The 22,218-nt window shown below is 58.8% G+C and overlaps 3 protein-coding genes across 3 annotated transcripts in view; all 3 read right to left on the bottom strand.

Annotated features, from left to right (window-relative positions):
* The window catches only part of LOC138846456 (TBC1 domain family member 3D-like), a 55,970-nt gene extending 35,254 nt beyond the window's left edge, over positions 1 to 20,716 (bottom strand). Inside the window, exons 1-7 of the mRNA XM_070062360.1 lie at positions 17,444 to 20,716; positions 15,134 to 16,856; positions 11,457 to 14,689; positions 10,737 to 10,831; positions 10,301 to 10,366; positions 9,589 to 9,688; positions 9,062 to 9,214 (exon numbers count right to left, since the gene is read on the bottom strand). Of these exons, the coding sequence (XP_069918461.1) occupies positions 9,062 to 9,214; positions 9,589 to 9,688; positions 10,301 to 10,366; positions 10,737 to 10,831; positions 11,457 to 11,529 (487 nt within the window). The 5' untranslated portion in view covers positions 11,530 to 14,689; positions 15,134 to 16,856; positions 17,444 to 20,716. The remainder of the gene's footprint in view (positions 1 to 9,061; positions 9,215 to 9,588; positions 9,689 to 10,300; positions 10,367 to 10,736; positions 10,832 to 11,456; positions 14,690 to 15,133; positions 16,857 to 17,443) is intronic.
* Positions 1 to 22,218, bottom strand: part of LOC138846461 (zinc finger protein 570-like) — an 84,511-nt gene that overhangs the window by 14,752 nt on the left and 47,541 nt on the right. The gene's annotated exons all lie outside the window — the stretch shown is intronic.
* Positions 1 to 22,218, bottom strand: part of LOC138846458 (TBC1 domain family member 3D-like) — a 137,463-nt gene that overhangs the window by 94,894 nt on the left and 20,351 nt on the right. The gene's annotated exons all lie outside the window — the stretch shown is intronic.

Genomic DNA, 22,218 nt, shown 5'->3' with positions numbered 1-22,218 from the left:
AAATGAGGCTGCAGCCACCCAGTCTCTTAAGACTGCAGAGTTTCAGAATCTGTACCTGTAACCTGCTCCCCCCTCCCCCAACTCTGATGCTAATGGGAAGATTTTTTGTTTGTTTTTTAAAAGACCTTGCACCATTGTTTTGGACATTTGGTGCAGCAGTGAAGACACAGCTTGGTATGCTGGTAGCCCCTATCAGAGTGCCTGGATCTGAGTCCTGGCTCCACTTTGAATTCCAGCTTCCTGCTCGCCTACACCCTGGGAGGAAGTAAGTGATAGCCCAAATATTTGGATCCCTGTCACCCACACAGGAGACCCAAATTGAGTTTGGGGCTCCTGGCTTCAGCCTGGCCCAGCCCTGGCTGTTGCAGACATTTGGGGAATGGATCAGTGGCCAGATCTCTGTCTCTCTGCCTTTCAAATAAACAAATGTAAATAAAAATTCTAAAACTTTACAACATAAAAAGGTAGAAAGAGAACAAGGTTGTGGAAAAAAGGAAGACTTAGTATGGTGCTGCCATATCGTCCCCATTGGGTGTCTGGGCCACTTTGGAGCAGAGCAGCTGGGGTTCAGGCTCTGTGGTCTGTAGGAACCCCAGAAGAGCCCAGGGAAGAGTTGGCCACGTTAAGTGGAAAAAGAAAGCAATGACTGATTACAATGACTTTGCATTTTGGGTCTGGATTTGCCACTCCTTTCCTGATGCGAAGACACCTAAAGCTTAAGAAAAACATTGGGGGCAGGCCCTTGGTGCAGTGGTAAAGCCGCTGCAGCCACGTCCTATATTAGAATACCTGAGTTCAGGCCGGCATCCTGGCTCACTAGGCTATTCCTCCGCCTTGCAGTGCTGGCACACCGGGTTCTAGTCCCTGTCGGGGCACCGGATTCTGTCCTGGTTGCCCCTCTGCCAGGCCAGCTCTCTGCTGTGGCCAGGGAGTGCAGTGGAGGATGGCCCAGGTGCTTGGGCCCTGCACCCCATGGGAGACCAGGACAATTACCTGGCTCCTGCCATCGGATCAGCGTGGTACGCCAGCCGCAGCAGTCACTGGAGGGTGAACCAACGGCAAAGGAAGATCTCTCTCTCTCTCTCTCTCTCTCTCTCTCTCTCTCTCCACTCTGCCTGTCAAAAAAAAAATTTTACTCTGAGATTCTTATAATAAATTTAACCCATTTTTTGTGGTTGTGGTTGGTGTGTTCTAATTTCAGTCACTCTCTTCTAAGGTTTTGGCTTACGTTTCATGGCTACTTTCAGTGCTCTCCCTTTTGCATGAGGAGTTACACTCTTGTTTCTGACTGATTTGTAACATCACACGCTGTCTTTAATTCTACCAGCTACTCTTGCACTGAAAAGCACTTGAACAGATATTTCTCTATTATCTCAGGTATTTACTCTGTCCTCTCATGTTTTTTCCTATTCTTTCTAGCACTACCCCTATATGTGAGAATATAGTCTGGAATAATTGAACTACAACCACGTTATTTTTATCTTTAAAAGGTTGTTTTTAACAAAACAGGTTAAATTTTAATTTTTAACATTTGCAATGTCTTGTTTAAAAAAGATTTATTTATTTATTTGAGAGTCGGAGTTACACAGAGAAGAAGCAGAGGCAGGGAGAGAGAGGTCTTCCATCTGCTGGTTCGCTCCCCAGTTGGCCGCAACAGCCAGAGCTGTGCCAATCTGAAGCCAGGAGCCAAGAGCTTCTTACCAGTCTCCTGTCGCTGCCCCTCTTTGTGGAGGAACGACACAGGACCCTGCGCTGTTCTTTTGTCTGCTCGGCCCTCCCCGGGTTTGCTGCTGGTTCTTCCCGGGTTGGCTACCATCCCTTCCACCTCTGTGGAAGGGCAGTTCCCCCTGCCACCTTCCCCACTTCCGCGGGGGAGCGGCACACCGCCGGCCGGCTCTCTCGGGGGCTGCACAGGTGTTCCTTCAGATAGATGTTCCTGGTGCATGTTGTCTCTCTCCTCCTTCATAGTCCTTTTCCGCCAATCCCAACTCTGCTACCCACACGCCGAGTACGCTGCTCTCCTCCAATCAGGAGCAGGTCCTACAGTTTATTGGTTGAACTGGAGGCAGCTGCGTAGAAGCTGTTTCTCCCTTCTCAGCGCCATATTGTGGGAGAGCAGATGCATAGAATAAGTCTTAATTCCAGTAACAGTCTAGTCCGAGTTGCTCCCCACAGTCTCCCATGCGGTGCAGTTTCTCAAGGGCTTGGGCCATCTTCTGCTTTCCCAGGCCACAGCAGAGGTGCTGGTTCCAGTCCCGGCTGCTCCACTTCCAATCCAGCTCTCTGCATGTTTCCATGTGGGAAACCCAGAGGAAGCTCCTATCTCCTGGCTTCGGATTGGAATAGCTCATTCTGTTGCGGCCAGTTGGGGAGTAAACCAGCAGATGGAAGACCTCTCTCTCTTTCTCTCTCTCTCTCTCCTTATCTTTCTATATAACTCTTTCAAATAAATAAATAAATCTTTAAAAAAAAAAAAAAAGAGAGGAGCTGGATTGGAACCAGTGCCCATATGGGAGGCCGGCACTGCAGGCAGCGGCTTTACTCAATACGCCACAGTGCCAGCCCCTACAGTGTCTTTATCTAGAGCAATTATTCAGGCTGGCACCGCGGCTCACCAGGCTAATCCTCCACCTAGCGGCGCTGGCACCCCGTGTTCTAGTCCCGGTCGGGGCACAGGATTCTGTCCCAGTTGCCCCTCTTCCAGGCCAGCTCTCTGCTGTGGCCCGGGAGTGCAGTGGAGGATGGCCCAAGTGCTTGGGCCCTGCACCCCATGGGAGACCAGGAGAAGCACCTGGCTCCTGCCATCGGATCAGCGTGGTGCGCCAGCCGCAGTGGCCATTGGAGAGTGAACCAACGGCAAAGGAAGACCTTTATCTCTCTCTCTCTCTTTCTCTCTCACTCTCACTGTCCACTCTGCCTGTCAAAGAAAAAAAAAAGAGTAATTTTGCAGACTCTCTCTCTCTCTCTCTTTCTCTTTCTATCTCTGCCTCTCTGTAACTACGCCTTTCAAATAAATAAATAAATAAATAAATATTTAAAAAGGAAAACAAAAAAACCAATATGTGATAGTCACAGAAAGAATTCTCTGGATCATGGGCTCTGAAGATTCTCCTGCTCAAAATACTATAGATGAAAAAACAAACAAAAAAGAAATACTATAGGCTTCTAAAAATTAATCAGAATCAAATATTTTGAATGAGCAGTGCATGGTAGAAGTCCTGATAATAAGTGTCAAAGTCAATTAATTATAGGAAGTAAGTCTGGATAATTACTCTATTTTTTTTCTTTGACAGGCAGAGTGGACAGTGAGAGAGAGAGAGAGAGAGGTCTTCCATCCACTGATTCACTCCCCAGATGGCCGCAACAGGCAGAGCTGAGCCGATCTGAAGCAAGGAACCAGGAGCTTCTTCTGTGCCTTCCACACGGGTGCAGGGGCCCAAGGACTTGGGCCATCTTCTACTGCTTTCCCAGGCCATAGCAGAGAGCTAGATCATAAGAGGAGCAGCTGGGACTAGAACCGGTGCCCATATGGGACACCGGTCCCTAAGGCCAGGGCGTTAACCCACTGGGCCACTGCGCTGGCCCCAATAATTCCTTTTTAAACACAGTAAGCTGGGGCTGGTGCTGTGGCTCTGGCGTAGTGAGTTAAAGCCTCCTCCTGCAGTGCTGGCATCCCATATGGGAGCCAGCTTGAGTCCCAGCTGCTCCACTTCCCATCCAGCTCTCTGCTATGGCCTGGGAAGGCAGTAGAAGATAGCCCAAGTCCTTGGGCCCCTGCACCTGCGTGGGAGACCAGGAAGAAGCTCTGGCTCCTGGCTTCGGATCGGCACACCTGTGGCTATGGGGGCCAGTTGAGGAGTGAACCAGCAGATCGAAGACCTCTGTCTCTCTTTCTCTCTCTGCCTCTCCTCTCTGTGTGTAATTCTGACTTTCAAATAAATAAACGAATCTTAAAAAAAAAAAAAAAACAGTAAGCTTATTTCAGTGCAAAAATTTCGAAAGTCACATGACTTTTTCATAAAATGCAGCTTCCACTACGTTTTTGAAGGTCTTTTGTGAATGTGTAGATATTGCCTCACATTAATTTTTTTAAAAAAAAGACTTATTTTATTTATTTGAAAGACAGAGTTAGAGAGATAGAGAAAGAGAGAGAGAGAAATGTCTTCCATCTGCTGATTCACTCCCCAAATGACCAAAATGGCCGGAGCTGTGCTGATTAGAAGCCAGAAGCCAAGAGCTTCTTCTGGGTCCCCCACGCAGGTGCAGAGGCCCAAGGACTTGGGCCATCTTCTACTGCTTTCCCAGGCCATGGCAGGGAGCTGGATTGGAAGCAGAACAGCCAGACTTGGCCAGCATCCATATGGGATGCCAACACCACAGGCCTGGGCTTTAAACCCACTGAGCCACAAGCCAGCCCCTCACATTTTTAAAAGTGCAGGTTTTACATGTCACAATATGTCAAAATTAGGGTCCATGTTGTGGCTTAATGGGTAAAGCTGCTGCCTGCTGTGCCGGTATCCCATGTGGGCTCCAGTTCCAGTCCCGGCTGCTCCACTTCCCATCCAGCTCTCTGCTAATGGCCTGGGAAAGCAGTGGAAGATGACCCAAGTGCTTGGGCCCCTGCACCCAAATGGGAGACCCAGAGGAGGCCCAGCTGCCATTGCAGCCATTTGGGGAGTGAACCAACGGACTGAAATTCTTGCTCTCTCTCTCTCTCGCTCGCTCTCTCTCTCTCTGCCTCTCTGTGACTCTGCCTTCCAAGTGAATTCAAGATTAAGCACTTTTGTTTTGTTTTGGCTGGAGGCACTCTATCACCAACAATGACAGAATACGGTTTGCTGGGCATCAGAGCAGAAAAGACACACAATTATTTCGAGCCCAGGGAGAACCCTGTGCCAAACAGGATTCACATCCGGCAACTGCTTTTGGCAAAGAAGCACCCAGAGCTGAGTGCCAGCTGCCCGTTGTCCACCTGTCCTCGGGGCTGGGAGCTTTCTCAGCCTGTCCTGGGTTTTCTGACCTTGCCACTCTAGGGGAGGCCTGGCCAGGGATGACCCAATGTCCCCTACACTGTGCTCTCTTTGGAGTTTGGACTAGGGTTGAGGAGTTTGGAAAGAAAACCAAAGAAATCAGGTCCCTTCTTGTCACCTGGCATCCAGGTGCATGACAGCTGTGGCTGACCACGGGTTATCACCAGAGGACTGTCCACATCTGTCAGGGAGGGGCAGTAGCTCCCCCTGCTGGAGCGGAGTCAGCCATTGACTACTTAGGGTCTCTCTCAGGAGTATTTGTCTCTTCTCCATCCGTCTGCTTATGCAGTCATCTGTTTGTATCAGGATGCACTCACATGTGGGGTTTTATTCATGGTTATAACCTGATATTAAGTTACTCGTCTTGCTGCTCACCGGGTTCCAGATAAGAGCACAAGCAGCTGTCTCGGGCTCGCTTCTGCTAGCGTTTCCATGGACACCCTCGTCTTGTTGGAGCCAACACACTGTGCTCCTGCATCGGAGGCTGGGGGAGCTCTCTGGAGGGTCTAGGCAGAGCAGCACCGCCCCTTGGTGACCCGGCGTGTGGGCCTGTAGGGCTGCAGCCTCAGGGGCTGGAAGGGCTCGGGACAACTCAGTCTGGGGAGATGCCTCTCTCCCGATACCACCTGCTGGTGCTGATGGAGGCACAGGGCCCTTTAAACCGCCCAGGGGGTTCAAGGCTCAAGTTCAGAAAAAAAACTCCATTGCTGTGCTTACGCTGGTTTGCAGGTCATACTTGCTGCTTGTTATGTGAGTTTCCCAAGGCAATGAAAAGGTCGATCATCTTATCTCCTGCAACTTGGCTGCCATCAGACACCTAGAACAAGCCCCTATTCTACACCAAAAACTTCACATGGCAGAAAGCAACACAAAATCACTTTTCCCGGAGCTAACAATGAGCCAATGCAAACACCTAGTGCACTCTTGCAAGAATTGTGCCCCCTCGCCCTGTCAGGCCCACTGCTACAAGCAGGAGTGAACCCGCGAGGACTTGCTCCTAAGAAGCTCTGGCAAGTGGACTTCACCCACATGAACTCCTTGGGTCAACTTAAGTTTGTCCAAGTGGTGGGAGATACTTATTCAAAGGCTGTATTTGCAGCAGCCCAATCCGGAGAAAAGGCTAGAAATGTGATAAAGGCGGTTAAGTCAGCCCTGCTGGTCCTCGGTGTCCCCTGGACAATAAAGCCTGATAACGGGCCAGCGTATACACCACAGGAATTTAATTCCTTCCTGAGGTCCTGGAACATACAGTGTGACACAGGTATCCCATACCTGTGAGAGACATGCGGGGTCAAGCCAGGGATGCTGCAGCCACGGCCGCCCAGGTCTAGGGGAGAGCACAGAGGTGACACAGGCCCTCCAACCACGGCTGTTCCTATTGTGCTGATCTGTCCCAGAGGTCACGGGCACTCACAGCTGCTGCTCTCCCACCCTGACCCAGTTCCCACAGGGCACAGCTGAATCTCAGGCATTGCCTGCAGGGTCCTGAGTGGGTCTCTGCCTGGGGCTGGGGGCTGTGGAGCTGCCTACGCTCTCCAGGAACACGGGGAAGCTTGCTGCCGCTGGGCACCGGGGTCACAAACTGGAGCAAACTCCTTTCCATGGAACAATTTAATACAGGCTCAGCACCACCTGAGGGTGGCGGTGGGGGAGGGGGCGGGGAGGAGAGTACAGTGGCTCCTGGCACGGCTGTTGTCTTCCAGTGTCAGGGTGTCCTGGCCCCAGGAAGAGCCTGGGCGGTGGGGGCTCAACCGAGTGCATAGGATGCCGTGAAGACACACGGAAGGCTGCTGCCCAGCCTGGGCAGGACAGATGCTGGACTCGGCCTCTCTTCTAGGAGGCACCCATCATCCAGGTGCCCCACAGAATAAGAGGTAAGGAGGCCTCTGGCCAGGGAGGGCACGCGGGCCTGGTCTCCCATCCCAGGGCTGGCTCTGGCCGGCTCCAGCCCGTGACTGTCCCCAGAGTGCATGGGGCTGCCATGCCAGTAGGGGGGAGTCTTCAGCTGTGGCCCCCAGGCGGGGACAGCCTGCATGGGCCCTGGTTCTGGGGGCTCCGAGGCCCGTGGAGGAGCCCACATCCACAGGCCCTCCCGGCTGCCAGCGTCGGAGGAGTCGTCCTCCCTGTGCTCTGGCCCGCTCAGGTTAGGGAGACTGGCGCACTGGCACAGGCCTCCCCACCTCGAGCACTTTGGAGACTCCGTGGGGCTGGCAGAACCTGGAGACTCTGCGGTCCCCACAGGGGAGCCCAGGCCGAGGGGCTCTGGGCTGCCTTCCCAGCTCTCCTCCTCCTCCATGCCTTCCCTCTTGGTGATGCGGAGGCCAAAGCTTCCTGGAGGACGGATCATCACTGCACGGGTAGCGGGACCCCTGGTCTGCTCCCACACTGCCACTGTGTCCTGAATGGTGATTTTGGCCTTCGGAGCAGTGGGGGCAGGAACGTGCATCTGGGGGACGCGTGCCTGCCCCAGGGGCCTGCTGCACTGTTCGATGGCCTTGGCTGGAAGAAGAAGAGACGCGGTTTGCTTCTCCACAGCCCCCGTCTGGCCTGCAGGGTGCCTGCCCCGACCTCATCCTGGGGTCCCCATCACCACGTGTGACGCTGAGGACTCTTCCAGGCTGCTGGCCCCAGACGGGAGGGTGTGTGCAGCCCGGGCAAGGGGAGCCCTGGGACACCACCGGCTCCTCCTGCACAGCCCCACAGGGTGGATGGCCCTGAACTCCTTGCCTCACTCTCATCTCTGGGGACCCAGGCACCAACTCAGGACCCCATCACCTACCCCACCTGACCTGCTGCGCCCTAACAGTGCATTGGCTGATTTCCCGCATCTGAGTCCCTCCTACATGGCTGGAAAGGAACTGAGCCTAAGATGATGGGGGTGAGAGCTGGGGCTGTGGGGCAGACATGGAGTCCGGTTCAGGACTTGGGGACAGGGAATGCAGTTTCTAAAGAGGTGGCAGGGGTGCCCTGTGTCCTCTGCCCCTGGGCCACTGTCTCTTTCCTGGTGAGACTGGGCTGTCACCACTACTGTCCCAGGAGCACCCAAGGAGGCAGCACCTGGAGGCACAGTGGGGCCTCCCCAGTGCCTGGACAGCCTGCACCTGGGCCCCCACTTAGAGCCTCCAGAGCTGGGACAAGCCCATCTCTGCTCTGCATGGGGACCCAGGCGCTCAGGTCCATGATGGCAGCAGCAGCAGGGGATGAGCACGGGGACCCCTCCCCACTAGAGCCCAGAAGCCAGCGATGCTCCGGGTCCCGCTGCCTTCTGTTGGCCCGAGGCTAGGGCTGCAGAGCCCACACTCTTGTTTTCTGCCGTGGGGCCCCCAGCCCTGCCTCTGTGCCCAGCCCTGCTCGCAGGAGTGCACTCGGCCCCCACAACTGGGCTCAGGGCACCTGGGCCTTCCAGGGGTTCTCAGATGGCTGAAGGGGATCCAGTGCCGGTAGCCTTTACATCACTGCACAGGGTCTCCCACAGCCCCACCTCCCTCTAGCCCTGCCCACATGCAGGTGGGAGCCCCACCCACCCCTGTCCTAGGAGGGTCCTGTGTGCAGACAGCTGTGGTCATCGGGCCAGGAGCCTGTGTGGGGTCAGTTGGGGAGGGGCCCCCTGGGCAGGCAGGGCCACTTCTCATCTTGCTGGAGTGGGGGTCCAGCTGTGCTCCAGGCTCCTGGGGGCACTGAGCCAGGGCACCTGCTCCAGACCTGGGCAGGGTAGCTCAAGGCGGGGCCTCCAATCCACTCCAGAGTGGGGGTCAGCCGAGGAGCCAGAGCCACAAATGTCCTGAGGACAGCTCCACGGCCCGGCCCCAGAGTGGTGGGGGGAGAGCCGGCACCCACAGGAGGATTCTGGGAAGCTGCCCGAGGCCCTGCCAGGCCATGCTGACAGAGCTTCAGAAAGCAGAACTGCTGAGCCCGGGGAGGACAAGGAGGACCAGGAAGAGGTGAGGCCCTGGGCGGGGATGTCAGGGCCTGGCACTCCCACTACTGACTCCCCCAAGGGAGCATGGGATGGGGCCGTGTGCTGGACTCACCTTCGGGAGGCAGGAGGCACTGGAGCTTCCCCAGCTCACGCATGGAGGCCCGCAGCTGCCTGATGACCGCGTCCTCGCTCAGAGACCAGGCCTGCTTCAGGGTCACCTGCAGGAACTCCCGGAGGTGGTCCCGGGGCATCTTCAGCAGGCGCTCTAGACATGGGGGTGGGTGTCAGGCTGGGAGGGGCCCTAGGGATGGCGCAGCCACCATGGCTGCTCCAAGCCCTGTCCCAGCACCAGACATGGGCTGCAGACACCCTTGGACACCCTTGGGTGTCACGCCAAGCACTAGAGGGACTGCTCAGGGGCCAATTTCCAGTGCGATGACCCTGGCCACTTCTCCTTGTGGTCTGTGGGGGCCTGGGATTGGGGATGCAACAGGGGGATTCTCAGTGCCCTCCTGAAGGGAACCCAGGCCTCCCCAACCCCCTCATCCCTCCCTCAAGCCCTGCTCACGAGGGACAGGCAGGGGACCCCCAGCTCCTCCGTCCCCAGCACCCGGGCCTCTGTGGGCCCTGAGGACTCACTGTTATGGATCTTGAGGGCCGTGTATGCCATGGCCGGGAGCACGTGCTCGCCCTCCAGGATGTATATATCCCATATTCTCAGAGCCAGGGGGAACGGCACCTGGGGACAGAGGCATTGGAGGACCCGCCCATCAGGGCCTCAGCAGGGCCCACAGGGGTGGGTGTGCAGTGTCACTCCCCTAGGACAGAGGGAGACTCCAGGAGGCTGATCACACAAGAAGGCCAGAGCTCCTCCTGGGAGGGGAGGGGAGGCCATGCCTCATGGCCACATCCCTGCCCACTCAGCGAACCAGACCCACAGAGGATGACCATGTCCTGTCCTGGACCCTGGGGGTCTGCACACTTTGGAAGCCACACTGGAGATGCCAGACACCCCAGGGACCTGGGGAGGGCTCAGCCCTTGGGCTGTGCTGCCACCAGCCTCTGCCTCGGGGGGTCTATGGATCTCCTGCCTCTCACTGTAGGGCTCTGGCCTTTGCCAGGCTCTCAGGATGGGTCCTGGTGGGACCTGTCCCCTCCTTGCTGGCTCTGAGGCTCAGCCTCAGCTTGGACCACCCTTAGCAGGGCTGGACAGGGCCTGCCTGGTCTGCACAGCAGGCTCCCTCCTGTGTCTGCTGGGGCTGGGGGAGCTCAGAGTCACAGGCCACCAGCACCAGAGAACCAGGCACTGGGGCAGGAGCTTCCCTGGGCAAGGGGTCCCCGGGGCACTTACCCCATCCAGGAAGCACTGGATGTACCAGTGGGCGGTGGAGTCCTCCAGGCACACACCCTCCTTCTCCTAAGAAGAGGCAGAGGCAGAGGGGGCTCAGGGCCCAGGGCCCAGGGCCCAGGCCTGACTCCCTCTAATCTGAGCCCTGGGGCAGAGCCCCTGGGTGCAGGAAGCCCAGCAGCAGGGGCATCCCCCCTCCCAGCCATGCAGGTTCCTGAAGGGACACAGGTCCCTCCTTCCACTCTGCTCTGGGGACAGCATCTCCCTTCAATCTACGCCAACTCTGGGGGACCAAGTGCTGGACAACAAACCAACACCCAAGCTGCCGTGGACCCCCGTAACCAAGGAAAGTTTTGGTGAGGACGTGGCCTCCCCTGGCTCAGGAAGCAGTCCCATGAGCCCAGAGCCCCCAAGAGGAGAAAGGAGATGCTTAACTTACCAGGTGTTTCTCCAGGGAGGGGAGCACGCGATGCACAATGAGCCCCAGGTGTTGCTGGAATCGCTCCAGTTTGGGGGTGTTTGGTTTGTAGAAACCTGAGTAGAATCAGCCACACCCCCACGTGAGAGCCTCCTCCTAGGAAGGCTGGAGAGCCCCAGGCCTGGGTGGGGTGCTTCTGAGCACTGAGGGTCAGGGGAGGCTGGACCAGGGGCAGGTGGGGATGAACGTGGCCAGGGCAGAGGATCTGCTTGGGAGGTGGGTGCAGGTGGGTGACTGTGTGCAGCCCAGGCCTGGCTGCCCCCTGGAGCCCGCTGGGGTGGGTGCAAGTCAGACTGGGTGCCTCCTGACCATTCCAAGACTCAGGAGCGAGGAGGGGTGACCCTACAGGGGATGCTGCCTTCCACAAGTTCCCTGGGTGTGGCTCTGTGCTTGAGAGTTGTGTACAGACGTGTGAGGCAGAAGAGTCAGAATCGACCTGAGTCACTGGACAAGGACAGGACCCCTTGTTCTGAAGGTTCTCACACCCAGGATGGCCATGGCCAAGCTGCAGGGCCTTTGGGTGGTGGTAAAAGAAGGGGGCTGGCTCAGTCTGGGAGGCCTCTGCCAGCCCTGGCTTCCTGGGAGCCCCCCCCACACTGTGACACTGTCCTGCACATTCAGGAGCCAGTGAGGGCCGTGCACGGACTTGCATGCACTGGGCCCCACACGCCATCCACCTACCGTGCATCGCGTGCTTCCTGCTTTCCATGAGCTGCACCAGGGCCCAGAAAGCGTCCTCCTCGGGCATATACATGAGCAACAGTGCCACCACATGGCTCAGACCCTGGCTGTAGCCCACCTCCTGCAAGATCCCAGAATACCTTTAGGAGACCTCCCCTGGCAAGAATGATATCCTAGGATGGCCCACCTCTCAGGCAGATCAGGGTCACCCACTGAAGGGTCCAGGAAGATTTAGGCACAGGGAGCCCCTGTGCCTGAATCCTGCCACTTGGTGTCAGCTGCCCAAGAATTGGAGCCCAGAGAAGTTCTCCAAGTTCCTGGAGGGAATCCTGCAGGGCCTGAGCTTAGGCAGCACAGGGGGAGAGCTCAAGTATGGACACCTGTTACCCCCAAGATGTCAGCATGGGCCAGGTTGCTGTGGGAATCCAGATCCATGCCCATGGAAGCTTCTGGACCCCTGAGCTCTGCAGGTGAGCCGGTGGCCCTTTCTCACATGAGGAAGAAGTAAGCCAGGAAGTGCTACCAGGACCGGAACAGGAGGTGTGCCTCTGGCATGGGTGCAGGCCTGGGCTTCCTGAATGCCAGGCCCCCCTGGGAACCAGGGCACCAGGCAGGGTTGGCCAGTGGCAGGTCAGGGGGGTGGGGATGTCCAGGCCTTGCTGGGTCACCCATGGAGCCCTGCGCCTGCTCCACTCATGGGAAAGTCTGAGTGGGTGGTTGTGGCAGTGGCGCTGTACAGAGTGGGATTCAGGCCCATGGGTCCAACCACAGGGCTGGTGGGTGTAATGGCATCAGTGGGACCCAGAGCAAAGTCGTACACCTGATCTGCCCTGCCTTCGCCCCCCGCCCCACTGCGTGGAATGCTAGTCCTGGGAGGGGCATCCCAACATGGCCAAGCTCCTGGGGTCTGGAGACCAGCCCAGGAGAAGGCTGCCTTTCTCCTCCCAGAACTTGAGGTTGGGTCCAAGAGGCTCAGAGCCTGGCCTCCACTGCTCTTCCTCAGAGCTGTGGATGAGCGAGGCCCCCTCAACCCAGGCTGGGATCTCTGTGACCAGGGGTGCCCTGCAGGGACTGCCGGGATAGCACCTGCGCTATGATCCCAGAATACTCACGGGATTGTAGACGGAATAGGCCATCAGTATGTGGAATAAGGCCTGTTGGCTGGAAGAGAGAGGACAGAGGCCGTGTGTCTTGTGCTGCCGAGGCTCTCAGTGCAGCTCTGCCTAACAGAGCCTGACAGCCACACGCAGGGCCCGTGACACTCTGCTCATGTGCAGTGACGTCGTCAGGGCACCTGCGTGTTGTCCACCATGTGGGTGAGCGCCGCCTGCAGGGACACGCACACCTCCCAGGGCACAGTCACGTGCACTTTCATTTCCCAGGTGGGTGTTCAGGGCACAGGTGAGCGTCCCACTGTGGGAGTGCAGTCCCGTGGGTCCAAGCTGTGGAGAGTCAGCCTCCCATGCACGTTCAGCCTTGTAGGGAGCAGCACCCGGCGTCCTCAGTGGTTCTGTTTCCCCCATTCCCACAGCTGTGCGCTGGTGCCCCTTTGTGGTGTAGGGAATAAGCGTGTGTTCATGCGCTGAGGAGGTGAATTGTGTGTGCGTTCATGAAGGGTCCCCCCCGAGCCTGTGTTCCCGGGGTACTGGGGGGCTGCCCACTGCTTCCTTGTGACTGAGTTGAAGGGCTCCTTGAATATTCTGGAAACAACACCTTTATTAGATAGATTGCTACTATTGTCTCCCCTGGTGTTTCTTTTCATTTCAGTCTCTCCACAGTGTCTTGGGAAAGTTTGTGTACTATAGAAAAGGCAAGTTTGTTTTCTGTGCTCAATGAACTGTTTTAGGCTTGCACCCAATCTTCCCTAGGGACCCCATGTGCCCCAGGACCCTTGCTCCTCCCACCCGCGGGTCCTCCCCAGCCCAGAGGCCTCACTTCATTCCGTAACGTTCCCGGAACATGAGGTGGTTTCTGAAAGTCCATGCGATGGCGGAGTCGATGTGATGGAAGTGAGTGGCGCCCAGCCTGGCCAGCTCTTTCATCTCCTGCAGGGCAGGGACAAGGGGGGGGCAGCCTCAAGAACTGCACAAGCCCCATTGCCACACAAGGACCTCAAGTCCACGTCAGCTCTTCTGGCTGACAGGGAGTTCCCTGCAAGCGCTCATTCCTTTCTGGGTCCCACCTTGAGGGAGGGTCATGGGCTCCCTAACTTGCCTCAGTGCCCACGTAACCCTGACGGTCAGCAGCAGACAGGGGCTCTGAAAGGTCCCTGTGCACTCCCCCTGCCTGCCTCAGCTCTCAGCACGACGTGGTCTGCCCCCAGCCAGGCTTCTGAGCCTCCTCAATGGCATCTCATGCCCTGCCCTCCAGGAGTCAGCCACAGCCTGACCACTGCTCCATGCTGCCCCCTGCTGGAGGGGCCCATCTCCATCTCGACATTGCAAGCCGCCCTTGGCTTGGAGCTGAGCCTGGGCAATGACTGTCTCCAGGCCCAGCTCCCAGGGCCAGCCCCAGACTGCAGACTTGGGGGAGGCAGGGTGGGCCACACAGCTGGGCCCTGCTCCCTGATGGCAGCCAGGGGCCATGAGAGCCAGCTGCAGCTGACAGCCCTCTGCCCACACCAGTCCTCACTCCCTCCTTTCCCAGAAGCATTGAGAGCTGTGTGACCATTGGAGCGGCCTCTCCAGGCAAGGGCAATGCCAGGGGCTGCAAGTCCATGTGAAGGCAGGGCCAGCTGTGGGCAGGCCTAGGTGAGGGCCAGCCAGCTGCGGGCAGGCCATGTTAGCACAGAGCCTGTGGGGCTCCCTACCTCACACCATTGTGATCTCATCCTGGGAGACCCCCGCCCATCAGGGACCAGCAAGTCCTCTCTTCTGGCCGTATGCCAAGCTGCCCAGGTGAGCTCAGAGAGAGCAGGTTAAAGCCTCTGGCACAAAACACACCTGTCCAGTCCCAGCTGGGTCTGAGGAGACGTGGAGGAGGCACTGACTAGGATCTAGGGAGAGGAAGGCAGGATGGGGAGGAGGCTCCCGAGGGCTCAGTGAGGGACGGTCCTCCACGGAGACTCAGGCTCCTGAGCAGGCCCGAGCAGGCCGGGCCCCCTTGGGCTGAGTGCAGAGCCGTACCGCGTATTTGCCCGGGTTCTGGGCCTTCCTCTTGTCCACCTCCAGCATCATGGCCCACACCTTCCCGCGCACCTGGGCAGGGATGCCTTTGTAGATTCTGCGCTGAAACTACAGGAAAGAGGAGGCTCTGGTGAGTGCTGAATGTGGCCACTCGTGGAGGCAGCGCAGGGTGAGACAGCAGAGGGAGAAGCCAGGGGCTCCCTGTGTATTGGCAGAGGGAGGATCTGCCCAGATGGGGGCCTTATGACCCACAGTGACTGGAGGGCCAAGGGCTCAGGGGCACCAGCTCTGCCGTGTACGGAGTGGCCGCTACAGGGCTCCTGGAACCACGCCTGCCCTGCATCTGGGATTGTCTTCAGCAGTGACTTCAGATTTTCTACCAGGACAGTGTCCTGTGTGTATGGGGAGGTGTGCCCATGACCTGTGTCTCTAGGGACTGGACAGTTGCCCCTGGGCATCTGAGAGGCAGGCGGTGCCTGGCACAGGAATGGGCACTGCTCAAACCCCAATTCAGCTCTCAGTGTTCCCGAGGGGCCCTCATCGCCACGGTACCTTGTCACTGCCGCGGTATTTACTATGGTTCTTGATCATCTTTATCCACTTCTGGATCCTTCTTACCTCCTGTTTACGCTGGAAAACGAGACAGGATGGCGTGAGCCCAGCTTGGGGCTCTGAGAGGGGCCCTCGGATGCAGCTCAGGAGCTCTGTGGGCGCTCAAATGGAAGGAGCCAGAAAAGGCACAGACCGTGAGCCCCAGATCTTCTGTCTGGGGGAGCATCGGTGGCCTGGCCTCTGACCCGAGCTGCCCCTTCGTCAAGGAGAGCCCCTGAGCTCCAGCCAGGTCACTCCCAACCATGCCAATGAGTCAGGGCGGCCGACAGCAGACACCCCTGAGCTGCGGCTCACTTCTGGGACAGGTGAGTGTGGTAAGATGTCAGCAGGTGCCGTATAAGTACCGCATCGCGGGACCTTATGGCGCTCCCACTCACCACTGCCGAGCCCCACGTGCCCCCTCTGCCCAGCTCTGCTTCCAGATGACTGGCCCATGGCCAAGGACTTGTCCTTACCTTTGCCCCCGGGGTGCTGTCTTGGGGCAGCTTCTGCTCACTGGAAAGCAAGGGAGGCGGAGAGGTGAGGACAGGACCACAACAGGCACCGCGACCTCCCTAGTGGGCCAGGGAAGGACCAGCTTCATCCTCTCAGCCCAGGGGACTGAGATGGGGAGGGAGGGGCTGGTGACCATGAGCACAGGGAGCCTAGGGCCAGGCAGGGGCCCTTGCTGCCAGTGGGGGGCTCCAGGCCTGTCAGAGGTCCACCTTCGTGGGTGTGTGGCAGCCCCCCACAGCGGTTGGGGGGTGGCTGTCCTGAGCAGGGCCAGACTGCCCAGGGCTGAGGCAGCTATATCCCCACATCAGCTCTGCCCAGGACGTCACCCTGGAACTGACCGAGTCCGAGTGACCTGCCTGAGAGATGCTCAGTGCTGTGAGTGTGCACCTGGGGCTCGAGGCACCTGGGACCCCTACACCCCTCAGGGTCCCCCACTGCCCACCCTCCCCCCTGTGCCCTGGCCTCCTGAGGTCATGTGCCCCACCTCACCCCTCCTCTGTCAGCCCGGACCCTGGCCATCTCTCCACCACTCTGCTCCTGCTTATTCTCCAGGTTCTGGCACAACATGGAGGCAGAAGCCCTTATCCCCGTGCTAAGGTGGGCTGCTGAGTCATGCCAGAGATGGCCCGAGATGGCTCCATCCCTCCAGGTCACCGGAGCCCACCCTCCAGCAACGGGGCCTCTCTCCCCGACATCTGTGGGAACAGCCTCCACGTCCGACTCCTGCCCCCAAATGCTGACCAGTGCCTGCCTGTGACCACAGCTGGGCTCAAGGTCGGGGCCGGGGACAGGTGTGCCGCCTCATGTTGGGGTTTCTGACCCCAGTCCCGCCCTGGGGTGAGCTGGGGTGTGGAGGACTCACTGCAGGAACCCAAGCCTGTCTGGGACGAGGCAGCCGCCCTCATCGTCCTCTTCTTCGGGCACCAACAGTGCCGCTCCTCGGCGTCCCTGCAGCCGAGAGGGGACCCGGATGAGAAGTCACTGGGGAAATGTCCACCTGCCCCCTCCCCCGTGTCCCCAGGGAGGCTGGGTCTGGCTCTCACAGGCACAGTCCTTGAGGCAGGGCCCCACCTCCTCCCCCAGCACCCTGGCCAGTACCTGCTCATATTTATTGATGAGCTCTGCTCGCTCCTGGGCCCTCCGGGACCTCAGGGCGTTCATATCCAATCTGTAAGACACACACGCACATGGGAGCCAGTACTGGGGAGCCCACAGGAATGCTGCTTTGAGGGCTGTCCCCCTGGTCAGAGGTGGGGCAGCCACACAGCCAGGCAGGCGGGCACCTGGTGGCCGGGTCCTTGGATTATGACTTGTGCAGAGCTCATTGACTACGGACGGTTGGGGAAGGACAGCCCCCACCTTGCCTCCCCTGCCCTTGGAAAGAATGCTCCTCCCCCAGGCTGGCAGCCACGTGTCCTCCAGGGGGCCCAAGTCCCAAGTCTACGGGGCTCCCTGGCCTGCTCCCAGCTCCCGCATCTCTGGGGCTCTCAGAGCCGGCCTCCCTGCCCACCTGATACCAGCTGACCCGACACCTAGTCTTGAACCCGTGTCCAGACACAGACTCACACCCAGGCCCATTCAACACTGGTGACCAGCAGAGCGGGAGGAATGAGACGACTGTGTACACGCTCTGCACACAGGGGCAGCACTCAGAGCTCCACCACATCGCCCATGGAATCCGGTGTGGGAGACCAGGGCCGCCCCCCTGGCGGGACCTTCCCCACGCCACAGCTCATTAGAGCAAGTGCCACTCACCTCCATCGGGAATCCATGTGATTCTCTGAAATGCGCCTGCTGCCTACACTACCAACTGGTCAGTTGGGCAGTAGACGCACTACTGGCCTCTGGTCGCCTCCCAGCCCAGAGTGCGCATCTCAGTGACTGTGACATCACAGAAGCCTGCCAGCCAATCCCTAGTGGCTCTGCTGTGGCAGGGCTCAGGGTCCTCAGGCCTGGCTTCATTAAAGGTCACCACAAGTGGGGCCTGTGTTCTCCCCAGGGCCCAGGTGAAGAGGGCAGGGCTCTGGCAGAACTGCCCCGGAACCAGGGGTGCCAGGGCCCTCTGCCACCTGCCGTCACGGTCCCAAGTCTCAGGCAACCGGCACCTCCCGCCCCTCCTTTCTGCCTCTGCAATTGTATTACAGCCCAACTGTGAAGGCCTCTTTCTTAGAACAGAAGGTCGCATAGGGAGTCCCACATAGACCTGTCCCCACACTCCGGGGCTGCCCTGCCATGACCTGAACTGAGACTCCCGGGGGAGCAGCCTCCTGTCCTACCACAGGCCCCACCCCAGCACTGCCACCCTCTGCTGCCCCTCCTGCTCTGTTCCAGCCCTTCTTCCCTGGAGTTGTAGGAGGTGGACACAGGGGTCCTCTGGGATGGAGGCAGGGGAGCCTCCCGCTGAGCACCTCAAGCCAGTGTGGCCCAGCCTGTCCAGAGTGGGAACCAGGGCCCTGTCCTGGACACAGGCCAGGGCTTCAGGCACAGAGCACTGAGAACTCCTGGGCACCAGCACCTGAGCCGCATGCTGGTAACACCGGGCTGCTGCTGACCATCAAAACAGGGACAGCACGCGTCAGGCCGCAGGCAGGAGTAGCCACAAGCCCGCGGCTCCCCGGGGTGCTGATCGCAAGGTTGCTCCCCCTGGGAAAGTGGCTCAGCCCTCCCCCAGCACCTCCTTGGTCCTGGGCCCCACACTGCCCCTAGGCTGCCACCTTGGGGCCACAGTCAGTTCTTTTCCCTTCAAGGGCCCACTGCTCTGCCTCCCTGCCCACTTCCCCTGCCCTGGCATGGAGACCACAGGGTGCAGGGCCCTGGTCACCCACACACCTGCTGGCCTCCTCTGTGGAGTGTGAATGAGTGCACCGCTGTGTCGTGTCCAGAGATGCTGTCCAGCAACACTTGGGTTTTAACTGATTCTTTTATTCCCCCTCCCCACTCAGCTTCTCAGCTTTAAATTGCATTGTAAACTCTTTGGAAGACTCACAAAGTGCTGTAAAATAACACAGCGAGTGCTGAATGGGGACCACTCAGCTTCAGCAGTGTAATGTTCCTAATTGGGTGGAAGACGCCCATTCGTTTTCCTTTCTCTGCCTGAGTTCAAACTCCAGATGCCTAGGCTTAGTGTTCTCCACATTGCATTTTCCTTCACTGGGGGGGAGGTTTGTTTCCCAGAGTCCGTGTGCAGGGAGCATGGGTGCATGGGCCCCAACCCAGCTCCTGCATGGACTGATGCTGGCCTCCTGGGGTGGCTTAGGGTGCACAGGGGTGAGTTCCCATTGTTGTTGCTACAAATGTTTCCTTATCATCAAGGTGTTGTTACATATGTTTAATTCATGGATCTTGGGGGGTGGTTGCTTCCATCCACTGTTCCCCTCAGCATGGGCCTGCAGTGGCCAGTGGCTGAGGCCTTAAAATAAATAAATCTTTAAACAATAAAAATTAAAGTTCAAAATAAAAGCAAGTTCCTCTACTTCTCTCCCTCTTTCTCTCTACATCTTTGACTCTACCCGCCTCTCCCTGCACCCCCATGGGATGTTGGCCACCATGTTGGATGCAGCACGAAGGCCCTCCAGAGACGTGAGCCAATCAGCTCGTGTGGCTTGGACATCGCCCCAGTCTGTGGGATTCTGTCACAGCAGCAGAGAGCTGACCGAGACACCTGGTGTCGCCTGTGTCCTCACTGCACATAGATTTGCATCTGTCAGACGGAGTCTGGTGGGACACAGCCCCAGGGTCCCAGAGGTGGGGTAATGAGGGGGTCTCTGCTCCCCAAGCCCTCCCGTCCCCTGGGCTCCCTTTCACTCCTGCAGAGGCAGGGGTCCCCCATTGCTCCTCTGTGGAGAGAGCTCAGTGAGCACAAAGAGCAGGTCTCCCCTGGGGTAAGTGCTTTAGACAGAGTTTGTGGCACCAAGAGGGGTGTGGGACCTTTAAGAGGTGGGCAGAGTAGGAGGTTGCTAGGTGAGATGGGGTGGGGCCCTGGGAAGGCATGAGTGCTGGGCTCCCAGAATCAGGGCTGGGCCAGCCAAAGGCAGGAAATGCATCTGGGTCTCCCTCCCTCCTGGGTGATGGAACCCCAGTGCTTGGACCACCACCTGCAGGTGCCACCTGAACCCCCGAGTGTGCATTAGTGGGGAGCTGGAATGGCAGCCAAGGAGCTGGGAGTAGAACCAGGCCCTCTGACTGGGGATGTGGGCACCCCAATCCGGGACTTCACCGCTGCCTGGAGCGCCCACCCCGACCTCTTCTCTCTGTGAAGCCAGCCCAGGTACAAGTGTGGGAGAAACAGGAAAAGAATCAGCCCACCCTGCCCCCCTCCAGCAAGCCACCGGTGACAGGAGCGGCCGCTGTCTGGGCCTCCCAGCAGCTCCTTGGTCACCAGGATGACACAGATGTTTCTCCCGAGACAGCCCTGTGCCGAGTGCCCTCAGTGAGTTGTGACAGAGCAGGGGGCAGGTGGCAGATCCAGGCCCAGAGGGCACAGACAGGCGTGTGGGGGGCCTGAGACAGGCGGCAGCATCATGACCACAGGGCTGAGCCACCGCAGACACCCAGACCCTGGGCCCACTGTGCGGGAGACCCCACGCGGGGTGTGTTTGCGGGGTCACAGCTGCGTCCACAGTTGGGGGTTGGCACTGGGACCAGCTGAGGCACGAGAGAGGATTTCTGGATCATGGCCAGGGCCGTTCATGCCCCTGACCTTTAGGTCCTTCTGTCTGGTCAGGGACCCCTTCCCACCCCTTATGTCCCTTGGGCCTGGAGGTGGGAGGTCTCATATCCATCTATAGGTGGGCACCACTGCCACCGTGCACGGCCACAAAATGAGCAGCCGAGCGGGTCTCCCTGCAGAGGGCGGGACAGCAGAGTGGCAGCTGCTGTGCAGTTGGGCACGCGCCCCGGCTCTGAGCCGCAGTGTGCTCACGGTGACGCTGGGACTCTCACTGCCGCTCTGAAGCTGGCTAGCCGGCTACGCCTGGTCAGTGAAGCGTGTGTCCTGCGGATCTCGGCCATGCCGACGGAGACCACACCCCCCCCCACCCCGCCCCACACTGCACCCCTGCAGGAACAACACGGACAGCCCTGGATCCAGCCGCCACTGGCAGTCACGGCAGCCGGCCCCGCTGCACCACCCGCCTCCCACACCCACGCCCGGTGTCCGGTCCAGCACTGAGCAGACTCTGTGCAATGCGGGCTTTTATTGTTGCCTCCTCCTTTGAGAGGCCGCCAGTGCGCGGGGCTGCACCTGCTGAGAATGTAGGCCCAGGGTGGCCCTGGGTCTTCTGGCCAGGAGGGCTCCCTTAACAAAGAGGATCTGAGAAGATTTTACTCTGCAAAGAGAAGTCGGGACACCTGGTGAGGCCGGGGCCTAGAGACACCTGCAGGGCACAGGCACAGGGCACTTCCTGGGGAGGAGCTGCAGCCTGGCACTGGATCTGGGCAGCTGAAGTCAGATCCTCTCCTACACCCTGGGTGCCTGAGAAGCTCTCCTAAAAATCCCTCCCTTGATGAGGAATGAGGGGGAGGTTCTCTGTGGGGGGTGCAGGCGAGGCTGGGACAGGCAGGGGCTACACAGAAGGCCTGGCAAGGTGGCAGTGGCACCGGGGGCCTCCAGGAATGCACAGACCCCAGTCCGCTGGCCCCTTCTGTCTCTGGCACACTTGCAGCCTAGCAGTACCCGTCCCCAACTGTGCTCCACCTGCAGTCAGGGTTTGGTCTGCTTTTTCCCCAGCTGTCGCCAGGCCCGGGAGGACAGGAAGGGCTGTTGGAGGTCTAATTCCAGGGTCCAGAGCCCCAGATGGCCGTTTGGGGTCCAGGGAGAAGGAAACATGAGGTCTGGGGGTGGAGGAGGGCACCTGAGGGGTCAGGGTGAGTTAGTGAGATTTGAAGGCAGACAGCACCCAGTGGTCACCGCTTGGAGAAGATTCGACTCGGGCGCTGGAGAGGCTGTGGCCAGGGAGGCCAGAGCTGAGATTTTACACAGAGGCAGGGCTGCCGTGGGGACAGCGGCCCTGGAGGGTCTTGGGCCTGCCTGGGGGAGCTGAACAGCCATGGAGCCCAGGGCTCCGGGTCCACACAGTCTCCCTCCCTGTCCTTTCCCGCACCGTGGGGGGGGGGGGCGGCCCCCAACTCTGCATCCTCATCTGGAGGTTCTTCCCACAGAGTCCCAGGCTGGGCTGTGGTGGGCACGAGCAGTGCCCCTCCCCAGGGCCCTGGAAGGAGCCGGTGTTGGGCCAGGCCCAGCTGGACTCACCACAGCACTGATCGCGTGCCCCTTCTCCTCTGCTGTCAGTTTCCCATCACGCACTGCTTCAGCGCCAGGGCGTTTTGCAGCACTAGCGGGTCACTTTGGTAATTTTGCACATAGGAAATATACTCATCGGAGGGTCCTGACAGAAATTCATAAACAGCTGTCTGCACAGCCGGCAGATGTCACAATCTGAAGAGAAATGGAAGGCATGGGTCACGGCAGGTGCGTCCCTTCACCCGCCCTGGGAGCCAGCACTGCCCTGGAAAGCTGGCCCCTGCCCCCA

The sequence above is a fragment of the Oryctolagus cuniculus genome, chromosome 18, assembly GCF_964237555.1.
Source record: "Oryctolagus cuniculus chromosome 18, mOryCun1.1, whole genome shotgun sequence".
Classification (NCBI taxonomy): Eukaryota; Metazoa; Chordata; class Mammalia; order Lagomorpha; family Leporidae; genus Oryctolagus; species Oryctolagus cuniculus.
Note: the sequence above shows the minus strand (reverse complement) of the source record. Positions and strands in the feature narration are given on the sequence as shown.